Raw genomic sequence first — 19,583 nt, 5'->3', positions numbered from 1 at the left:
TGGATGGATGGATCTCTAATGTGTTTGTGCGGTTCCTTTTTCTCTTTTTCTCCATTTTGTTGCTCTTCCAACATTGTCAACAAGTGTCACGTAAGGACCTGTATAAATGAAAGTTGTTTTATGATGATGATTATTGTTATTATTATTTTATATTAGGTGAAAATCAAACATACAATTAAATATATATACTAAAAACAAATTCACAATTTATGGACCTACACCGTAATTTCTCGTGTATAATGCGCACCCATGTATAATACGCACCCTCAAAGTTGACCTAAAAATTCTGGAAAACCCTTCTACGTATGTAGAATGCATTTTTTCAATCCATGATTTTGCTTCTACCCATATGATCAAAACGTGAAGTATTATCTGTATTTTGTTATTTTTTTTTCAAATAATGATTCTGAAGTTAAGCACTTTATTTGCGGAATGCTTTTTTTTATAGACTTGCTCTTATTTTGAAATTCACAGCCCTAATTTAGTAAATTAGAAAACACACAGTTGTGCTCGTATGTTTGATTATTTCATGAGTGTGATTACCCAGGCAAAATTTGTAAGATGGGTTCAATTCTTTAAAGAAAACATGAAGGACCGGGTGAAATTTTTATTTCAATAGGATTGAAATTAAATGGTCAAGCATTTCAGAAAAGCATTATCATTAAACAAAGACACAACCAGAAGGAAATTAATGATGGTTGTTGTTATGTCATCAGTCATATTAAAAAAAAAAAATTCACAAATTATGTCAGGGTATGTAAATTTATGAGCACAACTGTGCATATATGCAGTCATACGTACCCCCTGTCATATTCTCTCATTTATCTTCCCCACACCCCTATTAACCCCTACCACATGCTCATAAACACTTTCTATACTATTAAACACCTTTTAAACTCTTAAACATACAGAAATGCACAGTAGTACTGCACACTGTGTACATTTTAGTCCTTGTAATATGAGTTTTAATTATTTATTTATTTATTTATTTGTACAATTTTAATGTTTTAGGCTAGGAAGCATTTATTTTGCCACAAAAGAAATTTACAGCATACATTCAAAATCCGTGATATGGTGAATTATGTGTGATATGAATATGTAAAAAAAAAAAAAAAAAAAATGGAATGCACTGAATCCGCAATAGGTGAACTGCGATATGGCAAGGGAACACTGTATTAAAAACTTGGTGTTGTGGTGCAGTCTTGTGTAAAACAATGAACATTTGACTGCACAGCAAAGTGCAGGATTAACCTCGATGGTGCCGACGCTGCCTGGGGCGGCCTGTGCTAGTGGGAAATGCCACTATTTCGTAGGCTGAGGTTCCATAGAATGGCTTCCCCTTTGGGGTTTATTGACCCGAAACCGCTGGATTCACATAAACTGGCGGTCCTAGCTAGTTTAAACGATGTTGCTCTAAGCATTTGTTATGGATTCCACTGGTTTTAATGTAATTTTTAGTCGTAGTTTGGCGAAAATATCGTGAGCCGAAGCAGTCGTAGTAGACATGGGTGCCGCTATCTTACCCATCCTCTACTCCCACTGACTGTCAATCACAAATCTTACACAGGGACTTGCACCTTCTGCCTACCACCGCGGCGGTTTGTTGAGCGGACAACAGGGTCTTTTTTGGCATGTTCACAGCTGACAGTAACCATTTGTTGTCTCAATTAAACATACATGCATACTGCAGATTTTGGACTTTGTGAAAAAAATTGTGAATAGTTGAGTTTTGTGTCCTACATTGACTGGAAATAAAGGTATTTCGTTCGTCACACGTACAATGTACAGCAAACTTGGGTAAGCAACTTGATCAAGGGAACTGACTGGAAATTTATTTCATGTTTCTGTTTGAAAGAAAAGCCCCAAAGTCATGTGTCATCCAGAAGAGTATTTTAAGATCAGACACTAAAGTTGGACGAGCAGGCGTAGCTTTCAATAATTAATAATAACAATTCCAGTTAACGGCAGAAGTATCTGACAAGGTATAGGTATTTAATAATAATAATTATAATTATAGCAAGAATAATAATAATCTTCCCGAGCTTGCGTGTGTTTCCATCCACATTACAAAAAAAAGGTCAGGTTTATTGAAGACTCAATTGAGTGTGAATGGTTGCTTCTCTATGTGTTCCCTGTGATTGACTGGCGACCCGTCCAGGGTGTACCCCGCCTCTCGTCCAAAGTAACCCGGGATAGCCTGTGACCCTAATGAGGATAGGTTCTATAGAAAATGGATGGATGGATAATAACAAATGAAAAAGAAAATGCAGCACATTTACTATTGTACTGACTGTTGATGAAATATTAACTGCCAAGATAAATAATTTCAAAACTCACTAAGGGACCTATCTAAGCTTGTGAATATTGGCACTTATTCCTTACAAATGATCTCTTAAAAATTCCGCCCATATAGACTCAATAGTAATTTTAGGCTAATTTTCTAATTAAATATTTGATTCTCAGCCAGATTTTGGCCCGCCCACATTTTAGACACAGCCAGTCACAGCCTTAGTTTCACTTAACGAGCAGGAGCTTTTTAACCACCTGAGTGACCTCAGCCACAGAGATAGGAGAGTCCGCCTCAGAGAACCCAGACTCTGCTTCCTCATAGGAAGGCGTGTCGGTGGAATTGAGGAGGTCTTCAAAGTATTCTCCCCACCGACTCACAACGTCCCTCGTCGAAATCAGCAGCGCCCCATCCCCACTATACACAATGTTGTGTATAGTGGGGATGTCCGGAAGTCTTTCTCCATGGCCGCACCGAACTCCTCCCATACCCGAGTTTTTGCTTCAGCGACCACCAAAGCTGCATGTCGCTTGGCCAGCCAGTACTCATCAGCTGCCTCCGGAGTCCCACGAGCCAAAAAGGCCCGATACTCCTTCTTCAGTTTGACGGCATCCCTCACCGTTGGTGAACTCCAACGGTGAGGGATGAATTGCCGCCACGACAGGCACCGACTACCTTACAGCCACAGCTCCGGTCGGCCACCACGCTAATGGAGGCGCGGAACATGATCCACTCGGACTCAATGTCACCCGCCTCCCCCGAGACGTGGGTGAAGTTCTGCCGGAGGTGGAAGTTGAAACTCCTTCTGACAGGGAATTCTGCCAGACGTTCCCAGCAGACCCTCACAATACGTTTGGGCCTGCCACGTTGGACCGGCATCTTCCCCCACCATCGGAGCCAACTCACCACCAGGTGGTTATCAGTTGACAGCTCCGCCCCTCTCTTCACTCGAGTGTCCAAGACATGCAGCCACAAGTCCGATGACACGACCACAAAGTCGATCATAGAACTGCGACCTTGGGTGTTCTGGTGCCAAGTGCACATGTGGACACCCTTATGCTTGAACATGGTTTTTGTTATGGACAATCCGTGGTGAGCACAGAAGTCCAATAACAGAACTCACTCAGTTTCTGATCGGGGAGCGTTCCTCCCAATCACGCCCTTCCACGTCTCACTGTCATTGCCCACGTGAGCATTGAAGTCCCCCCAGCAGAACGATGGAGTCGCCGGTGGGAGCGCTCTCCAGCAAACTCCAAAAAGGGTGGGTACTTTAAACTGCTGTTTGGTGCATAGGCACAAACAACAGTCAGGACCCGTCCGCCCACCCGAAGGCAAAGGGAGGCTACCCTCTCGTCCACAGGGGTGAACCAATGTACAGGCGCCGAGCCGGGGGGCAATAAGTATACCCACAACTGTTCGGCGGCTCTCACCATGGGCAACTCCAGAGTGGAAGAGAGTCCAACCCCTCTCGAGAGGACTGGTACCAGAGCCCAAGCTGTGTGTGGAGGCGAGTCTGACTATATCTAGTAGGAACTTCTCGACCTCGCACACCAGCTCGGGCTCCTTCCCTGCCAGAGACGTGACATTCCACGTCTCTAGAGCCAGCTTCTGTAGCCAGGGATCAGATCGCCAAGGTCCCCGGATTCGGTCACCGCCCAGCTCACAATGCACCCGACCCCTATGGCCCTTCCCACAGGTGGTAGGCCCATGGGAAGGGCGACCCAGGTTAACCTTTCGAGCTGTGCGCGGCCGGGCCCCATGAGTGCAGGCCCGGCCACCAGGCACTCGCCTTCGAGCCCCACCTCCAGGCCTGGCTCCAGAGGGGGGCACTGGTGACCCGCGTCTGGGTAAGGGAAAACTTTTCCTCTGTTTTGAATCATCATAGGAGTATTTAGAGCCGTGCTTTGTCTGATCCGTCACCTAGGACCTGTTTGCCATGGGTGATCCTACCAGGGGTGTGAAGCCCCAGACCACTTAGCTCCTAGGACCATTGGGAAACACAAACCCCTCCACCATGATAAGGTGACAGCCCAAGGAGGGGATATACAATAATATAAACTCCCTTGATGTGAGGCAGCTGTTCTAATCATTCAGTAGCTCTGGTATCAATCCCTTCCATCATATTACATTTCAACCATCTTTTTCAGAAAATAGAACATTAATCTTTGGGAAGCAATGTCTTTGAAAGATATCAAGCTGACAACATGATTTGGAAAACAAAATAGGAGATAAAACACAAGTAAAATAATATTTTTTTTATATTTGCTCCAGTTACTTCTGCATTAAGTGGGTAATGTTATTCTTCTTCTCTGATGTTAGTTGGGAGGAGAACGCTTTCAGGCTGAACACAAGAACATGGAAGTGTTTTCCTTAGAGAAGGGTGAGAAAGGGTGGAGGACTAGGATGGGGAACGTTGTAACCCCATTCTTCTGAAAGGCAATAATTAACATGCACCCCTTTGCATCAAGACCCAATTAAGGTTTCAATTTATTCTGTGGTAACAGGCTAATAGCAGTTTTAGGATGAACAAACCTTGATCTACAGATTAAATAAGACACTTTCAGGGATAGGGAAGACTTTAGTGCAGGTGTGTGTGTGTTGGGGGAGTCATTAATGGAATGAAGCCAGCTTTAGGAATGTTGAATTTAATGGAATCCATCGTATGAGACTAAGACGAATTCAAATTTGAAAATAAACTAAAAGACTGCTACCGCCTCAAGGGGGGGAAAAAAAGAAAACGCAAAATCAAAGACTGACCTGAGTTGATTCTCATGACCCTGCCATTCCTCTTCAGTAAACAGTATACCAATAAAATGGTGGATGTCAACAAATGACCTTCCACTTATTCCCAGGAGACAATATTCAAAACTCCATCTGGTGTTTCTTATTATTATTCATAAAGCAATTAGCATTCACAAGCTTTTGGTCCTGAGGCTTAGGCAGCTAGTGGTAGGATTGGGAAGTAATATATCATAAAGATGCTGTGGCAGATCACTTTTTTTACACGTACAATAACAGCAGGGAACGTGTGGATGTGGATGGGTGTTGAACCCTCTCACCAGCAAAAATGCGGGTGTTGATTGAAACATACCTTGAAAGTTATGTGAATGCGTGACTTTTTGCCTTTTTCTCGCTCGCTCTTCTCCACTCTGGGCATCACACCCACCCTCGCCAACCAACAGACATTACTATCCAGTCAAAAGAGGACGAAAGTAGTCAACACAACTTGATCCATTTATGTCTTGAGAAAATGGCGTTTCATAGTGAAGGTGTTGAAATTTAAAAACTAATATTGCTGAGCGTGGATAACTAGTGGAAGGTGATTGAGCAATTTGAGCTGGTAACAAGTTGGTGGAGCGGCCAACCGAGATGTGTGCTGAGATAGCATATGCCAATCTTAGAGCGTCATAAATTGATCACAAGACCACCATAAGGTCTGCTGAGGCCACGAACTAGGTGGATCTGAATTATTCCGCCCTCTGCTGGTTGTTGCCAACTTAAATCATTGAACAAGCCAACATTTGTTGGAATATTTTTATGTACAAAGGCTAATAATAATTGGGGCACATTTAAATTTGTCTGTATCTCTTCCCTTTAGGAATTAAAGTGATTGGCGGCGTGAAGGAGCTAACTGGAGAAGAGTTTGGAGTTTATGTTAAAAGGATTTTACCTGGTGGCCTTGCTTCAAGTGATGGTAAGCATAACTTTAGAGTGCATTTCTTGTCATTTCATGCATGAGGTTTATTTTTTTAAACTTGTATAACAAGGTCACTACTCCTGTTTTAAAACTTTATTATGAGTACAAATTGAGTTGCAGGTTTTGTTCAGTCTAGGCATGCACCTAAATATGCAATCTACAACATATACAATAATGGCGGCGCTGAAGTAAATGTGGGTCGCCCTCCTCATGGGCTCACCACCTGTGGTGAGCTAGTAATACCTTGTTCCAATACCCAGCTAAAAATGCTAGCTCAAGGAAAGTGGAACATCACCTCTCTGGCACTGAAAGAGCCTCAGCTGGTGCGTGAGGTTAAGAGGTATAGATATAGTCCGGCTGACCTCGACACACAGTTTTGGCTCTGGTACCTGTCATGGGTGTGGCTGGGATAGGACTCACCGCCGCTGTCCACCCACAAGTACAGGTATTACCACCCCAACAGGCACCGGTCACCTCATGGCCACTGCTCCGGTCGACCACCTCAACAAGGGAGGCACAGAACATGGGCCACTTGGACTCATTGCCCCCTGGCTTCCCGGGGATGTTATCAAAGTTCTGTTAGAGGTGGGAGTTGAAATTCTCTCCACCATCCAGCATCCGAGAAAGTGGAAGGTGTGCACCATCAAAACTGTGTATAGTCAAGATGGGGAGATGCTGACCTCGACTCAGGAGGTTGTGAGTCGGTGGGGAAAATACTTCGAAGACCTCCTTAAGTCCACACACACACCTTCCTATCAGAAAGTCTGGGGACTCAGAAGTGGACTCCTCTATTTCTGGGATTGAGGTCGCCAAGATTGTTAAAAAGCTCCTCGGTGGCAAGGTCCTGGGTATCAATGAGATCCACCCGGAGTTCCTAAAGGCTCGGAATGATGTGGGACTGTCTTTGTTGACACAGTTTTTAAGATGGGGTGCCATGGTGTGTATTCCAATTTACAGGGGGATCACACTTATCAGCCTTCCTGGTAAGGTCTATTCGAGGGTTTTGGTGAGGGAGGTCCGTCAGGATGCTAAATCTCAGAAGGAGCAGTGTGTTTTTTTCTCCTGGCCGTGGAACAGGGGACCAGCTCTACACCCTAAGCAGGATCCTGGTTGGTGCATGGGAGTTCGCCCAAACAGTCTACATGTGTTTTCTTGAGATGCTGTTTGAGCGTGTCCCTAAGGGGTTCTTGTGAGTAGTGCTCTGGGAGTATGGGGTACCAAACCTCGTAATATGGGCTGTACAGTCACTGTACGACCTGTCTTTCTCATCCAAGACCCTTTTTCACGATTCTGTTCATAATCTTTATGGACTGAATTTCGAGGCACAGCCAAGGCATTCATGGGGTACAGTTTTGGTGACCTGAGTATTATGGCTCTGATTTTTTTTTTTGCAGATGATGTATTTCTGTTGGCTTCATCAAGCCATGATCTTCAACTGTCGCTGGAGCAGGTACGCAGCTGAGTGTGAAGTGGTTGGGAAGAGTATCAGACCCTTCAAATCTGAGGTCATGGTCCTCAGTTAGAAAAGGGTGGCGTGTCCTCTCCAGATTGAGGAAGATATCCTGCCCTAAATGGAGGAGTTCTTAGGGTCTTTTTCACGAGTGAGGGAAGAATGGAACAGGAGATCAACAGGTGAATTGTTGGACCATCTGCAATAATGCGGACTCTGCATCGGTCTGTCATTGAGAAGGAGCTGAGTTCTGTATATAGGCAAGGCTCTCGATTTACCACTCGATCCCTCACCTATGGTCACGAAGTGTACGTTGGGACAGACAGAACAAGATCAGGGATACAAGGTGCAAGCCACCTCTCATCGAAAGTCAGGTGAGATCCGCTGCAGGTCATGGACGACCCTAATAAGGAGAAGTGTTGTACAAAATGGATTGGATGGATATTATTTATCAACCTTCCACCTTTCTAGCATTCAGTGCTATACTGTAACTGCCACTTAATCAATGCTATTTTACATGTTATATTGGTACGTGGACTTCTTCACCCCCAACAAGATAAAAAGGCTTTAATCACATGCAAATCTCGTCCACGCTTCCAGCACGGAACTCCTGGTTTACCCTCCCCTGCATGCTTTTGCATGAGCAGAAAAGCACAATTTGCTAATATGTTAGAACGTGCCCTGGAGTGCGCCTTCCAGCTGCAGTCAAAATTAACAGCATGACTTGTCGGTGGTAACAGTGGTCTGCCTGACTCGATTTGGAATGGCAGATCAAGTATTTTTGGATTTTCTCTCGTGAGAGTAAGAAAACATGAATAAAACAGGCCACAACAGAGTCATGACCAACTTACAGTATGCTTTGGCCTCAAACAGCAGCCTGGCGATGCGCTCTCTTTTTACACCACATTTTTCTTTTGGTTGGAGCTTTTTCACCATCTCCAAACTCCTTGGAACTCTTATTTACATCTGTGCACACTAATACAGTACATAAAAGAAGATATTACTGTTGCCGATAATAGCACAGTTGGACACCCTGTATTTTACTTCTGACAGGAAACCTGTTACCAGGAGACCAAATCTTGGAGGTAAATGGAGAAAGTCTAATCGGTGTCACAAGTGAAAGGTAATGTCATAAAATCTGACTATTCCCTTTTATACAGTATTATTATTTACACTTAGTAATATTGTCTTGTTCTCATCAGAGCTGTGGACGTCTTGAGAGCGGCTTCAGCAACCAATCACATGCGACTTCTCATAGCCAGGGATGAGGAGGCAAAGTAAGTCGAGCTCCATGCAGTTGTGTATGATATTTGTATTCATTGGTTCTTTATGGTGCTTGTGATCTTAAAGTTTAAATAGAAAAAGGTTTTTTGAACTGTTTCAAGGGGGATTAATTTAAGGTGGTCTGTAACAACACAGACAAATAATCATCGACATCGACATGCATCAACAGCATCTACAATGTTCACAATCGTGAAACACAGATGAAAAGTGTTTTGTGTTTTCTATCAACCAACACATCTGTCCTTCTATTTTAGTTACCGCTTATCTTGTTCACAGTTGCAGGGAGTGGGAGCCTGGGGAAAAACGGAGAGTACGACCTGACTGGTCGCCAGTTAATCACAAGGCACATATGACCATTCACACTTCCATTCATACTGTATATAACATTACTGTGTGGAAACTGAAGCCACACTTCCTGCACAGAAATCCAACAAGTGAACCACGACACCATCAGAGACTACTCGATTAGAACGTTATGTCTGTGCAAATCGTGCATTTTACGCATCACCTTTAGCATAGTGTAAGAGCTTACCATAGCAATATAAGTACAAGACGTTTGGGTGATAAGATCGCGCGACTAGCAGAGGCACGGACCTTCTCTTCCACAACGCCTCCTCATGATCGTTAACTGCGAGTTGAAAAAGCACGGATTTGCATACTTAAATATGAGAAGCTTACAGTACCTCAGTACGTCTGGGCCAGAAATTTCCTAACTGCTCTATCTTGCCAGTACATGTAATCCTCAGAGAAGAGGTTCTGACAGAGCGTAGGATTGACACTTTATCTTTCCTAGTGAATGTGTCAGAAATAAGTTAAATCATTGTAATGTGACGGAGTCAAAGAATGCAGGAAAAAAGAGTCAAGGTTTAGTCATCCCAGAAGCATTTTTTGGGACAAATGGAGGGTCAAACAGAAAAGTCAGTTGTTAAGTGAACGCCTTGGGACACCAACATTACATGTGTTCTTGCCTCACGGTGTACTGGTACTCTTGCAGACTTCAGGGGTGTCAGCGGTGAACTTGCTTCAGTTTCCCTCCTTAGCTGCTCTGGAATGGCAGCTGACCCAAGTCGGAGAGAGATGTTATTAGCCTCAGGCTGCTCTCTTCAGAAGATGAGCCTTGTTCGGTAATCTGTGATTTAACTGGCCTACAGCCAAAGTATGGCTATGGAGAGAAAATGGACATTTATCTCTCAAACCTCATCTGTTTAAGATCGCCTACTCACTCTCATGGCACGGCCCTGTATTTTTCTCCTGTATAATTCTGATTCTGATTCTGATTTTATTGATGCACAGTGTCCTTGAGGGCCACAAAAGGCACTTATAAATAAAATGTACTATTATTATTATTATTATCATGAAAATAATAATATTTTATATGGTCACTTATATGTTCAAGTATGTGAGCCCTTGAAAATGTTTGAATCAAATAAAATCCCAAATATACATTTTCAGTCAGTGGTCTCTATCTAAATGAAGACCAGATCAATCAATCAATCAATCAATTAGATTCATCAGACAAATCAGACGAAACACATTTGTGACAGTTGAACATTATCAAAGTGTGAGCATTATATATGGGTGATTATCGATGCACTTGTTTAGTCCCAATTTGAAAGCTCTGCCAAATAAACCAAACCACTTAATGCTCTACTGTGGCCATTATGTCAGTGCCAGACTTTTAAAATCTGTCTTTGCATTTGTTAGACAGTACTGCAATAAGAAGTTACCAATAAGTACCTCAGAGTGTGACCGACGATAAAACTTTAATTTCACTGTTAGCTGTCGCTTGCTGCATTGCAGCGCTACTATGGGAATCACAATGGCAGCGTTAGGATAACACAAAGCAAAGTACAAATACTTATTTTTGGAGTTATAAGAATGGGAAAAAAATTTGTAGCGTGAGGTGGGGACTGTTTTCCATGTCTGTCCCCGTTGCACTGTAACACTTCAAACCCGGAGCGCCATTTTATCTCACTGCTAAAATTAAGAAAGATGATAGCGACATTGCAGTGTGTAACATTAGTCTCCACTGGTGACTTCTATATGTACTGTATATTTTCATGTCTATGACCGACAAAGTCTCATTGATCATTTTGTTCCCCTGGAAAGGAAAGAATTTGCTGAGCTACTGGAAAAATATGGCTCCAATGGTAGCACAGGATCAACTCGCAACTCTCCGATACAACAAGGTAGGAAACACCAACGACCCTAGTGAGGATAAGCGGTAAGAGAAATGGATGGATGGATGATATATGACATTGATGCTTTGGAATGTTTTTGTATCCTTCTTCTGACTAATACCTTTCAACAATGAGACCCATCTGATGCTGCAAAAGCTCTCTGCGGACCATGGCTTGTGTTTACTATGGGGTCCCTCAAGGGTCAGTTCTTGGACCCCTCCTGTTCAGCCTGTATATGCTACCCTTGGGTCAAATTCTTCAGAACTTTAATTTTGACTATCATAGCTATACAGATGACACACAGTTATATCTAGCAGTGTCTCCAGATGACTACAGTACAATTGAGGTGTTGTGTCACTTTCTAAAACAGACAAATAACTGGATGAGCCAAACCTTTCTTCAATTAAACCACACCAAAACTGCAATAATTGTTTTTGGCAATAAAGAAAAGAGGATTGCTGTTAGTAAATACCTGGAGTCACTCTCTTTAAAAACCAAAGCCCAAGTCCGAAACCTTGGTGTTCTGATAGATTCCGACGTGACTTTCAACAGTCATATAAAATCAATTACTAAAACTGCCTTCTACCATCTGAAGAACAAATCCAGAGTGAAGGCTTGCATGTGTCAAGCAGACCAGGAGAAGCTCATCCATGCTTTTATCTCAAGTAGACTTGACTATTGTAATGGTCTTCTGACTGGAATCCCTAAAAAGAGCATTAAACAGCTGCAGCTCATTCAGAATGCTGCAGCTTGGGTTCTGACCAGAACAAAGAGATCAGAGCATATTACTCCAATTCTAAAGTCTTTAGAGTGGCTTCCAGTCAGCTTTAGAATAGATTTTAAAGTTGTGCTACTGGCTATTATGCTGCACACAAATGCAATAAGTAGCCAATAGAAGTGACGTCAGCCCCAAGTGTGCATGTTTTTAAGTCCAGGTTAAAAACTCTTCTTTTCCCCCCTCCCTTTTCAGAGCATTTCCACTTTTAAATGATATTTCTTGCACTGTACGCTGTTTTAATTGTATTTTGATTTTTTTCCTTTGTTTTAAATGTTTAGAAGCTGTTTTTTTTCTTTGTCTTTAAATGCTTTTAATCCTGTAAAGCACATTGAGTTACCTTGTGTATGAAATGCGCTATATAAATGAATTTGCTTTGCTTTGCTTTGCTTTGCTTTGTGTTGTAAGATGTGACTTCAAAAATGTGAGGAAAAGCCTATTGGAGCATCTGAAAGTTATTTTTGTGTTAATCGGAGGCACTTTAAATGGTGGCTATTCTGTGGTGACTCATTTAACATGAGTTTGAATGTGATGTCTTAATTCTGAACACGGCCACATCCCCGTTTATAAGGGGATTTGCACTTGTGCAACCGTTTTATCTCAATTGCTTATTTTTTATTTACCCTCTCTAAAATATTGTATATTTTTTAAAAGGTTATAATTTCACTAATAGTGGAGAAAGGTTTTGAAAGGATCTATCTTGGTCTAAGTTTTGTATATTACAGAAACCTGCCGTTTGAAGAGTGGTGTGTAGATATTTTATATCACTGTAGCTTCCCTTGATCGCCTTTTTAAATACTTTAATTGTGTTATGACTGTGTTGATTGTTAACAGAAATAAATACATAATAAATAATCCATAGACTAATATTTTCCTGTATGAATAATTTTGGCGATTTCTACAATGGTGAATTGAACTATTGTTCATTTCTAGAATGGTGAACTGCACTATTGTTCATTTCTACAATAGTGAACTGCACGATTGTTCATTTATAGAATGGTGAACTGAACTATTGTTCATTTATAGAATGATGAACCGCACTATTGTTCATTTCTAGAATGTTGAACTGCACCATTGTTCATTTCTACAATGGTGAAGTGAACTATTGTTCATTTCTCGAATGGTGAATTGCACTATTGTTCATTTCCACAATGGTGAACTCCACTATTGTTCATTTCTACAATGGTGAATTGCATTATTGTTCATTACTAGAATGGTGAATTGCACTATTGTTCATTTCTAGAATGGTGAATTGCACTATTGTTCATTTCTAGAATGGTGAACTGCACTATTGTTCATTTCTACAATGGTGAAGTGAACTATTGTTCATTTCTAGAATGGTGAATTGCACTATTGTTCATTTCTACAATGGTGAATTGAACTATTGTTCATTTCTAGAATGGTGTACTGTGCTGTTGTTCATTTCTACAATGGTGAACTGCACTATTGTTCATTTCTACAATGGCGAACTGCACTATTGTTCATTTCTACAATGGTGAAGTGAACTATTGTTCATTTCTAGAATGATTGCACTATTGTTCATTTCTACAATGGTGAATTGCACTATTGTTCATTTCTACAATGGCGAACTGCACTATTGTTCATTTCTACAATGGTGAAGTGAACTATTGTTCATTTCTAGAATGGTGAAGTGTGCTGTCGTTAATTTCTACAATGATGAACTGAACTATTGTTCATTTCTACAATGGTGAACTGCACTATTGTTCATTTCTACAATGGTGAACTGAACCATTGTTCATTTCTACAATGGTGAACTGCACTATCGTTCATTTCTAGAACGGTGAACTGAACTTTCAACTCGTCCCCGTAGAAAATTAACTTTCCAAACACTGCTAACAATAAGGACTTTATTGATCGCTATATACTTTTGTTTGTTCATTTTGAAACATTGAAAACAAGCTTACACAATCTGCACTTCCTGTTTCTTTGACGCTAAATACAGAAAAGCGCAAATGTCTTCACAAGGCAGATGATTTTTTTATTTTGAGGGTAATAGGCTGTCAGCAACGTATTGGGCGGGAAAGAAGAGCAATGTTCACAAGTTCATTTTTGGAACGGAGAATTTAGTTCAGAATTTTGAATTGGGGGGAACTATGAACTGAACTATTGTTCATTTCTTGAATGGTGAACTGCACTATTGTTCATTTCTACAATGGTGAACCGCACTATTGTTCATTTCTAGAATGGTGAACTGCACTATTGTTCATTTCTACAATGGTGAATTGAACTATTGTTCATTTCTAGAATGGTGAACCGCACTATTGTTCATTTCTAGAATGGTGAATTGCACTATTGTTCATTTCTAGAATGGTGAACCGCACTATTGTTCATTTCTAGAATGGTGAATTGCACTATTGTTCATTTCTAGAATGGTGAACCGCACTATTGTTCATTTCTAGAATGGTGAATTGCACTATTGTTCATTTCTAGAATGGTGAATTGCACTATTGTCCATTTCTACAATGGTGAACTGCACTATTGTTAATTTCTACAATGGTGAATTGCACTATTGTTCATTTCTACAATGGTGAATTGAACTATTGTTCATTTCTACAATGGTGAACTGAACTATTGTTCATTTCTAGACTGGTGAACCGCACTATTGTTCATTTCTAGAATGGTGAATTGCACTATTGTTCATTTCTAGAATGGTGAACGGTACTATTGTTCATTTCTACAATGGTGAATTGAACTATTGTTCATTTCTAGAATGGTGAACTGCACTATTGTTCATTTCTAGAATGGTGAATTGCACTATTGTTCATTTCCAGAATGGTGAATTGCACTATTGTCCATTTCTACAATGGTGAACTGCACTATTGTTCATTTCTACAATGGTGAACCGCACTATTGTTCATTTCTAGAATGGTGAACTGCACTATTGTTCATTTCTACAATGGTGAACTGAACTATTGTTCATTTCTCGAATGGTGAACTGCACTATTGTTCATTTCTACAATGGTGAACCGCACTATTGTTCATTTCTAGAATGGTGAACTGCACTATTGTTCATTTCTACAATGGTAAACTGCACTATTGTTCATTTCTACAATGGTGAATTGAACTATTGTTCATTTCTAGAATGGTGAACGGTACTATTGTTCATTTCTACAATGGTGAACTGAACTATTGTTTATTTCTAGAATGGTGAATTGAATTATTGTTCATTTCTAGAATGGTAAACTGCACTATTGTTAATTTCTACAATGGTGAACTGAACTATTGTTCATTTCTAGAATGGTGAACCGCACTATTGTTCATTTCTACAATGGTGAATTGCACTATTGTCCATTTCTACAATGGTGAACTGCACTATTGTTCATTTCTACAATGGCGAACTGCACTATTGTTCATTTCTACAATGGTGAAGTGAACTATTGTTCATTTCTAGAATGATTGCACTATTGTTCATTTCTACAATGGTCAACTGCCCTATTGTTCATTTCTACAATGGCGAACAACACTATTGTTCATTTCTACAATGGTGAAGTGAACTATTGTTCATTTCTAGAATGGTGAACCGCGCTATTGTTCATTTCTACAATGGTGAACTGAACTATTGTTCATTTCTAGAATGGTGAACTGCACTAATGTTCATTTCTAGAATGGTGAACTGGACTATTGTTTATTTCTACAATGGTGAACTATACTATTGTTTATTTCTAGAATGGTGAACTGCACTATTGTTCATTTCTACAATGGTGAACTGAACTATTGTTCATTTCTACAATGGTGAAGTGAACTATTGTTCATTTCTACGATGGTGAATTGCACTATTGTTCATTTCTACAATGGTGAATTGAACTATTGTTCATTTCTAGAATGGTGAACTGCACTATTGTTCATTTCTACAATAGTGAACTGCACGATTGTTCATTTATAGAATGGTGAACTGAACTATTGTTCATTTATAGAATGATGAACCGCACTATTGTTCATTTCTAGAATGTTGAACTGCACCATTGTTCATTTCTACAATGGTGAAGTGAACTATTGTTCATTTCTCGAATGGTGAATTGCACTATTGTTCATTTCCACAATGGTGAACTCCACTATTGTTCATTTCTACAATGGTGAATTGCATTATTGTTCATTACTAGAATGGTGAATTGCACTATTGTTCATTTCTAGAATGGTGAATTGCACTATTGTTCATTTCTAGAATGGTGAACTGCACTATTGTTCATTTCTAGAATGGTGAATTGCACTATTGTTCATTTCTAGAATGGTGAACTGCACTATTGTTCATTTCTACAATGGTGAAGTGAACTATTGTTCATTTCTAGAATGGTGAATTGCACTATTGTTCATTTCTACAATGGTGAATTGAACTATTGTTCATTTCTAGAATGGTGTACTGTGCTGTTGTTCATTTCTACAATGGTGAACTGCACTATTGTTCATTTCTACAATGGCGAACTGCACTATTGTTCATTTCTACAATGGTGAAGTGAACTATTGTTCATTTCTAGAATGATTGCACTATTGTTCATTTCTACAATGGTGAATTGCACTATTGTTCATTTCTACAATGGCGAACTGCACTATTGTTCATTTCTACAATGGTGAAGTGAACTATTGTTCATTTCTAGAATGGTGAAGTGTGCTGTCGTTAATTTCTACAATGATGAACTGAACTATTGTTCATTTCTACAATGGTGAACTGCACTATTGTTCATTTCTACAATGGTGAACTGAACTATTGTTCATTTCTAGAATGGTGAACTGCACTAATGTTCATTTCTAGAATGGTGAACTGGACTATTGTTTATTTCTACAATGGTGAACTATACTATTGTTTATTTCTAGAATGGTGAACTGCACTATTGTTCATTTCTACAATGGTGAACTGAACTATTGTTCATTTCTACAATGGTGAAGTGAACTATTGTTCATTTCTACGATGGTGAATTGCACTATTGTTCATTTCTACAATGGTGAATTGAACTATTGTTCATTTCTAGAATGGTGAACTGCACTATTGTTCATTTCTACAATAGTGAACTGCACGATTGTTCATTTATAGAATGGTGAACTGAACTATTGTTCATTTATAGAATGATGAACCGCACTATTGTTCATTTCTAGAATGTTGAACTGCACCATTGTTCATTTCTACAATGGTGAAGTGAACTATTGTTCATTTCTCGAATGGTGAATTGCACTATTGTTCATTTCCACAATGGTGAACTCCACTATTGTTCATTTCTACAATGGTGAATTGCATTATTGTTCATTACTAGAATGGTGAATTGCACTATTGTTCATTTCTAGAATGGTGAATTGCACTATTGTTCATTTCTAGAATGGTGAACTGCACTATTGTTCATTTCTACAATGGTGAAGTGAACTATTGTTCATTTCTAGAATGGTGAATTGCACTATTGTTCATTTCTACAATGGTGAATTGAACTATTGTTCATTTCTAGAATGGTGTACTGTGCTGTTGTTCATTTCTACAATGGTGAACTGCACTATTGTTCATTTCTACAATGGCGAACTGCACTATTGTTCATTTCTACAATGGTGAAGTGAACTATTGTTCATTTCTAGAATGATTGCACTATTGTTCATTTCTACAATGGTGAATTGCACTATTGTTCATTTCTACAATGGCGAACTGCACTATTGTTCATTTCTACAATGGTGAAGTGAACTATTGTTCATTTCTAGAATGGTGAAGTGTGCTGTCGTTAATTTCTACAATGATGAACTGAACTATTGTTCATTTCTACAATGGTGAACTGCACTATTGTTCATTTCTACAATGGTGAACTGAACCATTGTTCATTTCTACAATGGTGAACTGCACTATCGTTCATTTCTAGAACGGTGAACTGAACTTTCAACTCGTCCCCGTAGAAAATTAACTTTCCAAACACTGCTAACAATAAGGACTTTATTGATCGCTATATACTTTTGTTTGTTCATTTTGAAACATTGAAAACAAGCTTACACAATCTGCACTTCCTGTTTCTTTGACGCTAAATACAGAAAAGCGCAAATGTCTTCACAAGGCAGATGATAACACTGTCTTGGGGACATTTGGAGTGGGTTTGCAAAGCATATTAATTCTTGTATTCTGCGCTTCGAATCACCCAGGCTTAACAAATGTTTGACCTTAGGTTCAGTCTGTTCGTCTTTCACAGTGGAAAATCGGGAAATACCTACTGCAATATGTCAGAAATGTGTGTTTTTACAATCCCACTACCACTATTGTCGCTCCACACCAGAGGAAACTGATGGACTTCATTTGTTAACAGTTCTTCTGAGCAATTTTTTGTCTTACACACAGTCTATGAAGATTGTGGCATTTTCCAATGTGTATTTACTTATTATATTCTTAAACCCATGTCATGTTTTATTTATCAGTATGGTTTTTATTCTTAAGTCTTAAAAAAGTACAAACATCGTGGTTCAAATGTTGAGTTGATAACATGAAATGAAATATTTACATCATCTGCACCTTTTGGTGCGCCTCCAACTGAAGTACTATACTTATTATATACCTTTGTCCTTTATTCCAAAACCTAAGGAGGTCGTTACTTGGAAAGTACTTCGTCTGGTTCCTCATCTCGTTCCCAGAGTCCTTTGCTGTTGAGCCCAGCTGGGTCTCAGAACATGTACAACAGCAGCGGATCGATGCTGCGCTCACTCAGGTCAGATTAGTTTGTCATGTATTGCCCCTTTTCCATTGTTCCAGTTCTACCCCCAACCAGCCTGGTTCCGCTCTGTGTGGTTGCTTTTCCATTACACTTTTTTTTAACAATGGCACCGCTTTTCAGAAACTCCTCCGACCTGTGATAAAGCACAATATGCTGAATTCACAGCACCAAACGTTTATACAGGGTCGCTGTTCAGGGCGTCCACTAACCGCTCAATGTGCAGTAGTGCCTCGGCAACTTTACACGATCGTCCGGTCCAGTCAGATCGCGCAGTGTCCAGCAGGCTTAACTCTTAGATGAACCCGTGGAGTCAAAAATGACCCCAATGGGTTGTTATTCTTCAAAATCTTTAAAATGAAAAGTTTTAAGATATTCATATTCCAGGTATTCCTCATAAAACATGTTTATGACATGAGGCCATTTGCATTTTTATTCATTTTTTATTATTATTGTATTGTAACACAGTATTGTGTTAGCTAACAGTAGCTCCAGTCGTGAAGGCTCCCAGGTCCCGAGAGGTCCACAGCATTGAATTTGGGTTCAATGACAACATGACCATGATCAGCTATGTGAGAAAAAATGGAAAGGCTCTTCTGCTGCTTAGCACACTGCACCACACCAAGATGGTGGATGAAAATAGCCCAAAGAAAAAAAACAGACGCGATCGTCTTCTACAACCAGACCAAAGGAGGAGGAGATACGACGGACCAGATGGTTGGTAACTACAGCTGCAAACGCCTGAAGCAGAGGTGGCCCATGGTGCTTTGGTACATTATTGATGTCACCGCTCTTAATGCCTATTCATTTTTCAGGGCTCAGCACCCTCAATTTTGCACAGGCATCGCCGATGGACGACGACACTTCCTCACAGAGCTCTCAAAGGAGCTTGTGACACCTCACATGAAAAGTCGACTGGAAGGTACCCCGACATAAATCAAACATAAACATAAATCAAAATGCAAATGGACTCATGTCACAAATATGTTTTATGAGGAATACCTGGAATAGGAAAATATTACAACTCTTCGTTTGAAAGATTTTCAAGAATAACAACCCAGATTTGAATTGGGGACATTTTTGACCCCACTCGTGGAAGAGTGTAGGTATCGGTAGGTTGTGCATCCAAAGGTTAAAGGGTCGACTGAGGAAGTGTGGACCTTTTTGTCCATGTTGACAGAAATGAAATACGAGCGAGAAATGGATGGCGGGACAAGAAACGAGCAC

The 19,583-nt window shown here is 40.2% G+C and overlaps 1 protein-coding gene across 6 annotated transcripts in view; it reads left to right on the top strand.

Moving 5' to 3' along the window:
• si:dkeyp-72e1.9 (syntaxin-binding protein 4) overlaps nucleotides 1-19,583 on the top strand; it is a 45,432-nt gene that overhangs the window by 6,905 nt on the left and 18,944 nt on the right. For all 6 annotated transcript variants that reach the window (XR_009770022.1, XM_061699752.1, XM_061699753.1 and 3 more), the window contains exons 3-7: nucleotides 5,886-5,981; nucleotides 8,488-8,557; nucleotides 8,637-8,711; nucleotides 10,828-10,907; nucleotides 18,230-18,353. Coding sequence is in view for 5 of the 6 variants with exons in the window: in XM_061699752.1 (XP_061555736.1) it covers nucleotides 5,886-5,981; nucleotides 8,488-8,557; nucleotides 8,637-8,711; nucleotides 10,828-10,907; nucleotides 18,230-18,353 (445 nt within the window). In the remaining variant the exon portion in view is untranslated. The remainder of the gene's footprint in view (nucleotides 1-5,885; nucleotides 5,982-8,487; nucleotides 8,558-8,636; nucleotides 8,712-10,827; nucleotides 10,908-18,229; nucleotides 18,354-19,583) is intronic.

The sequence above is a fragment of the Phycodurus eques genome, chromosome 16 (assembly GCF_024500275.1).
Source record: "Phycodurus eques isolate BA_2022a chromosome 16, UOR_Pequ_1.1, whole genome shotgun sequence".
Taxonomy (NCBI): Eukaryota; Metazoa; Chordata; class Actinopteri; order Syngnathiformes; family Syngnathidae; genus Phycodurus; species Phycodurus eques.
This window is presented reverse-complemented; position numbering and strand designations above follow the sequence as displayed.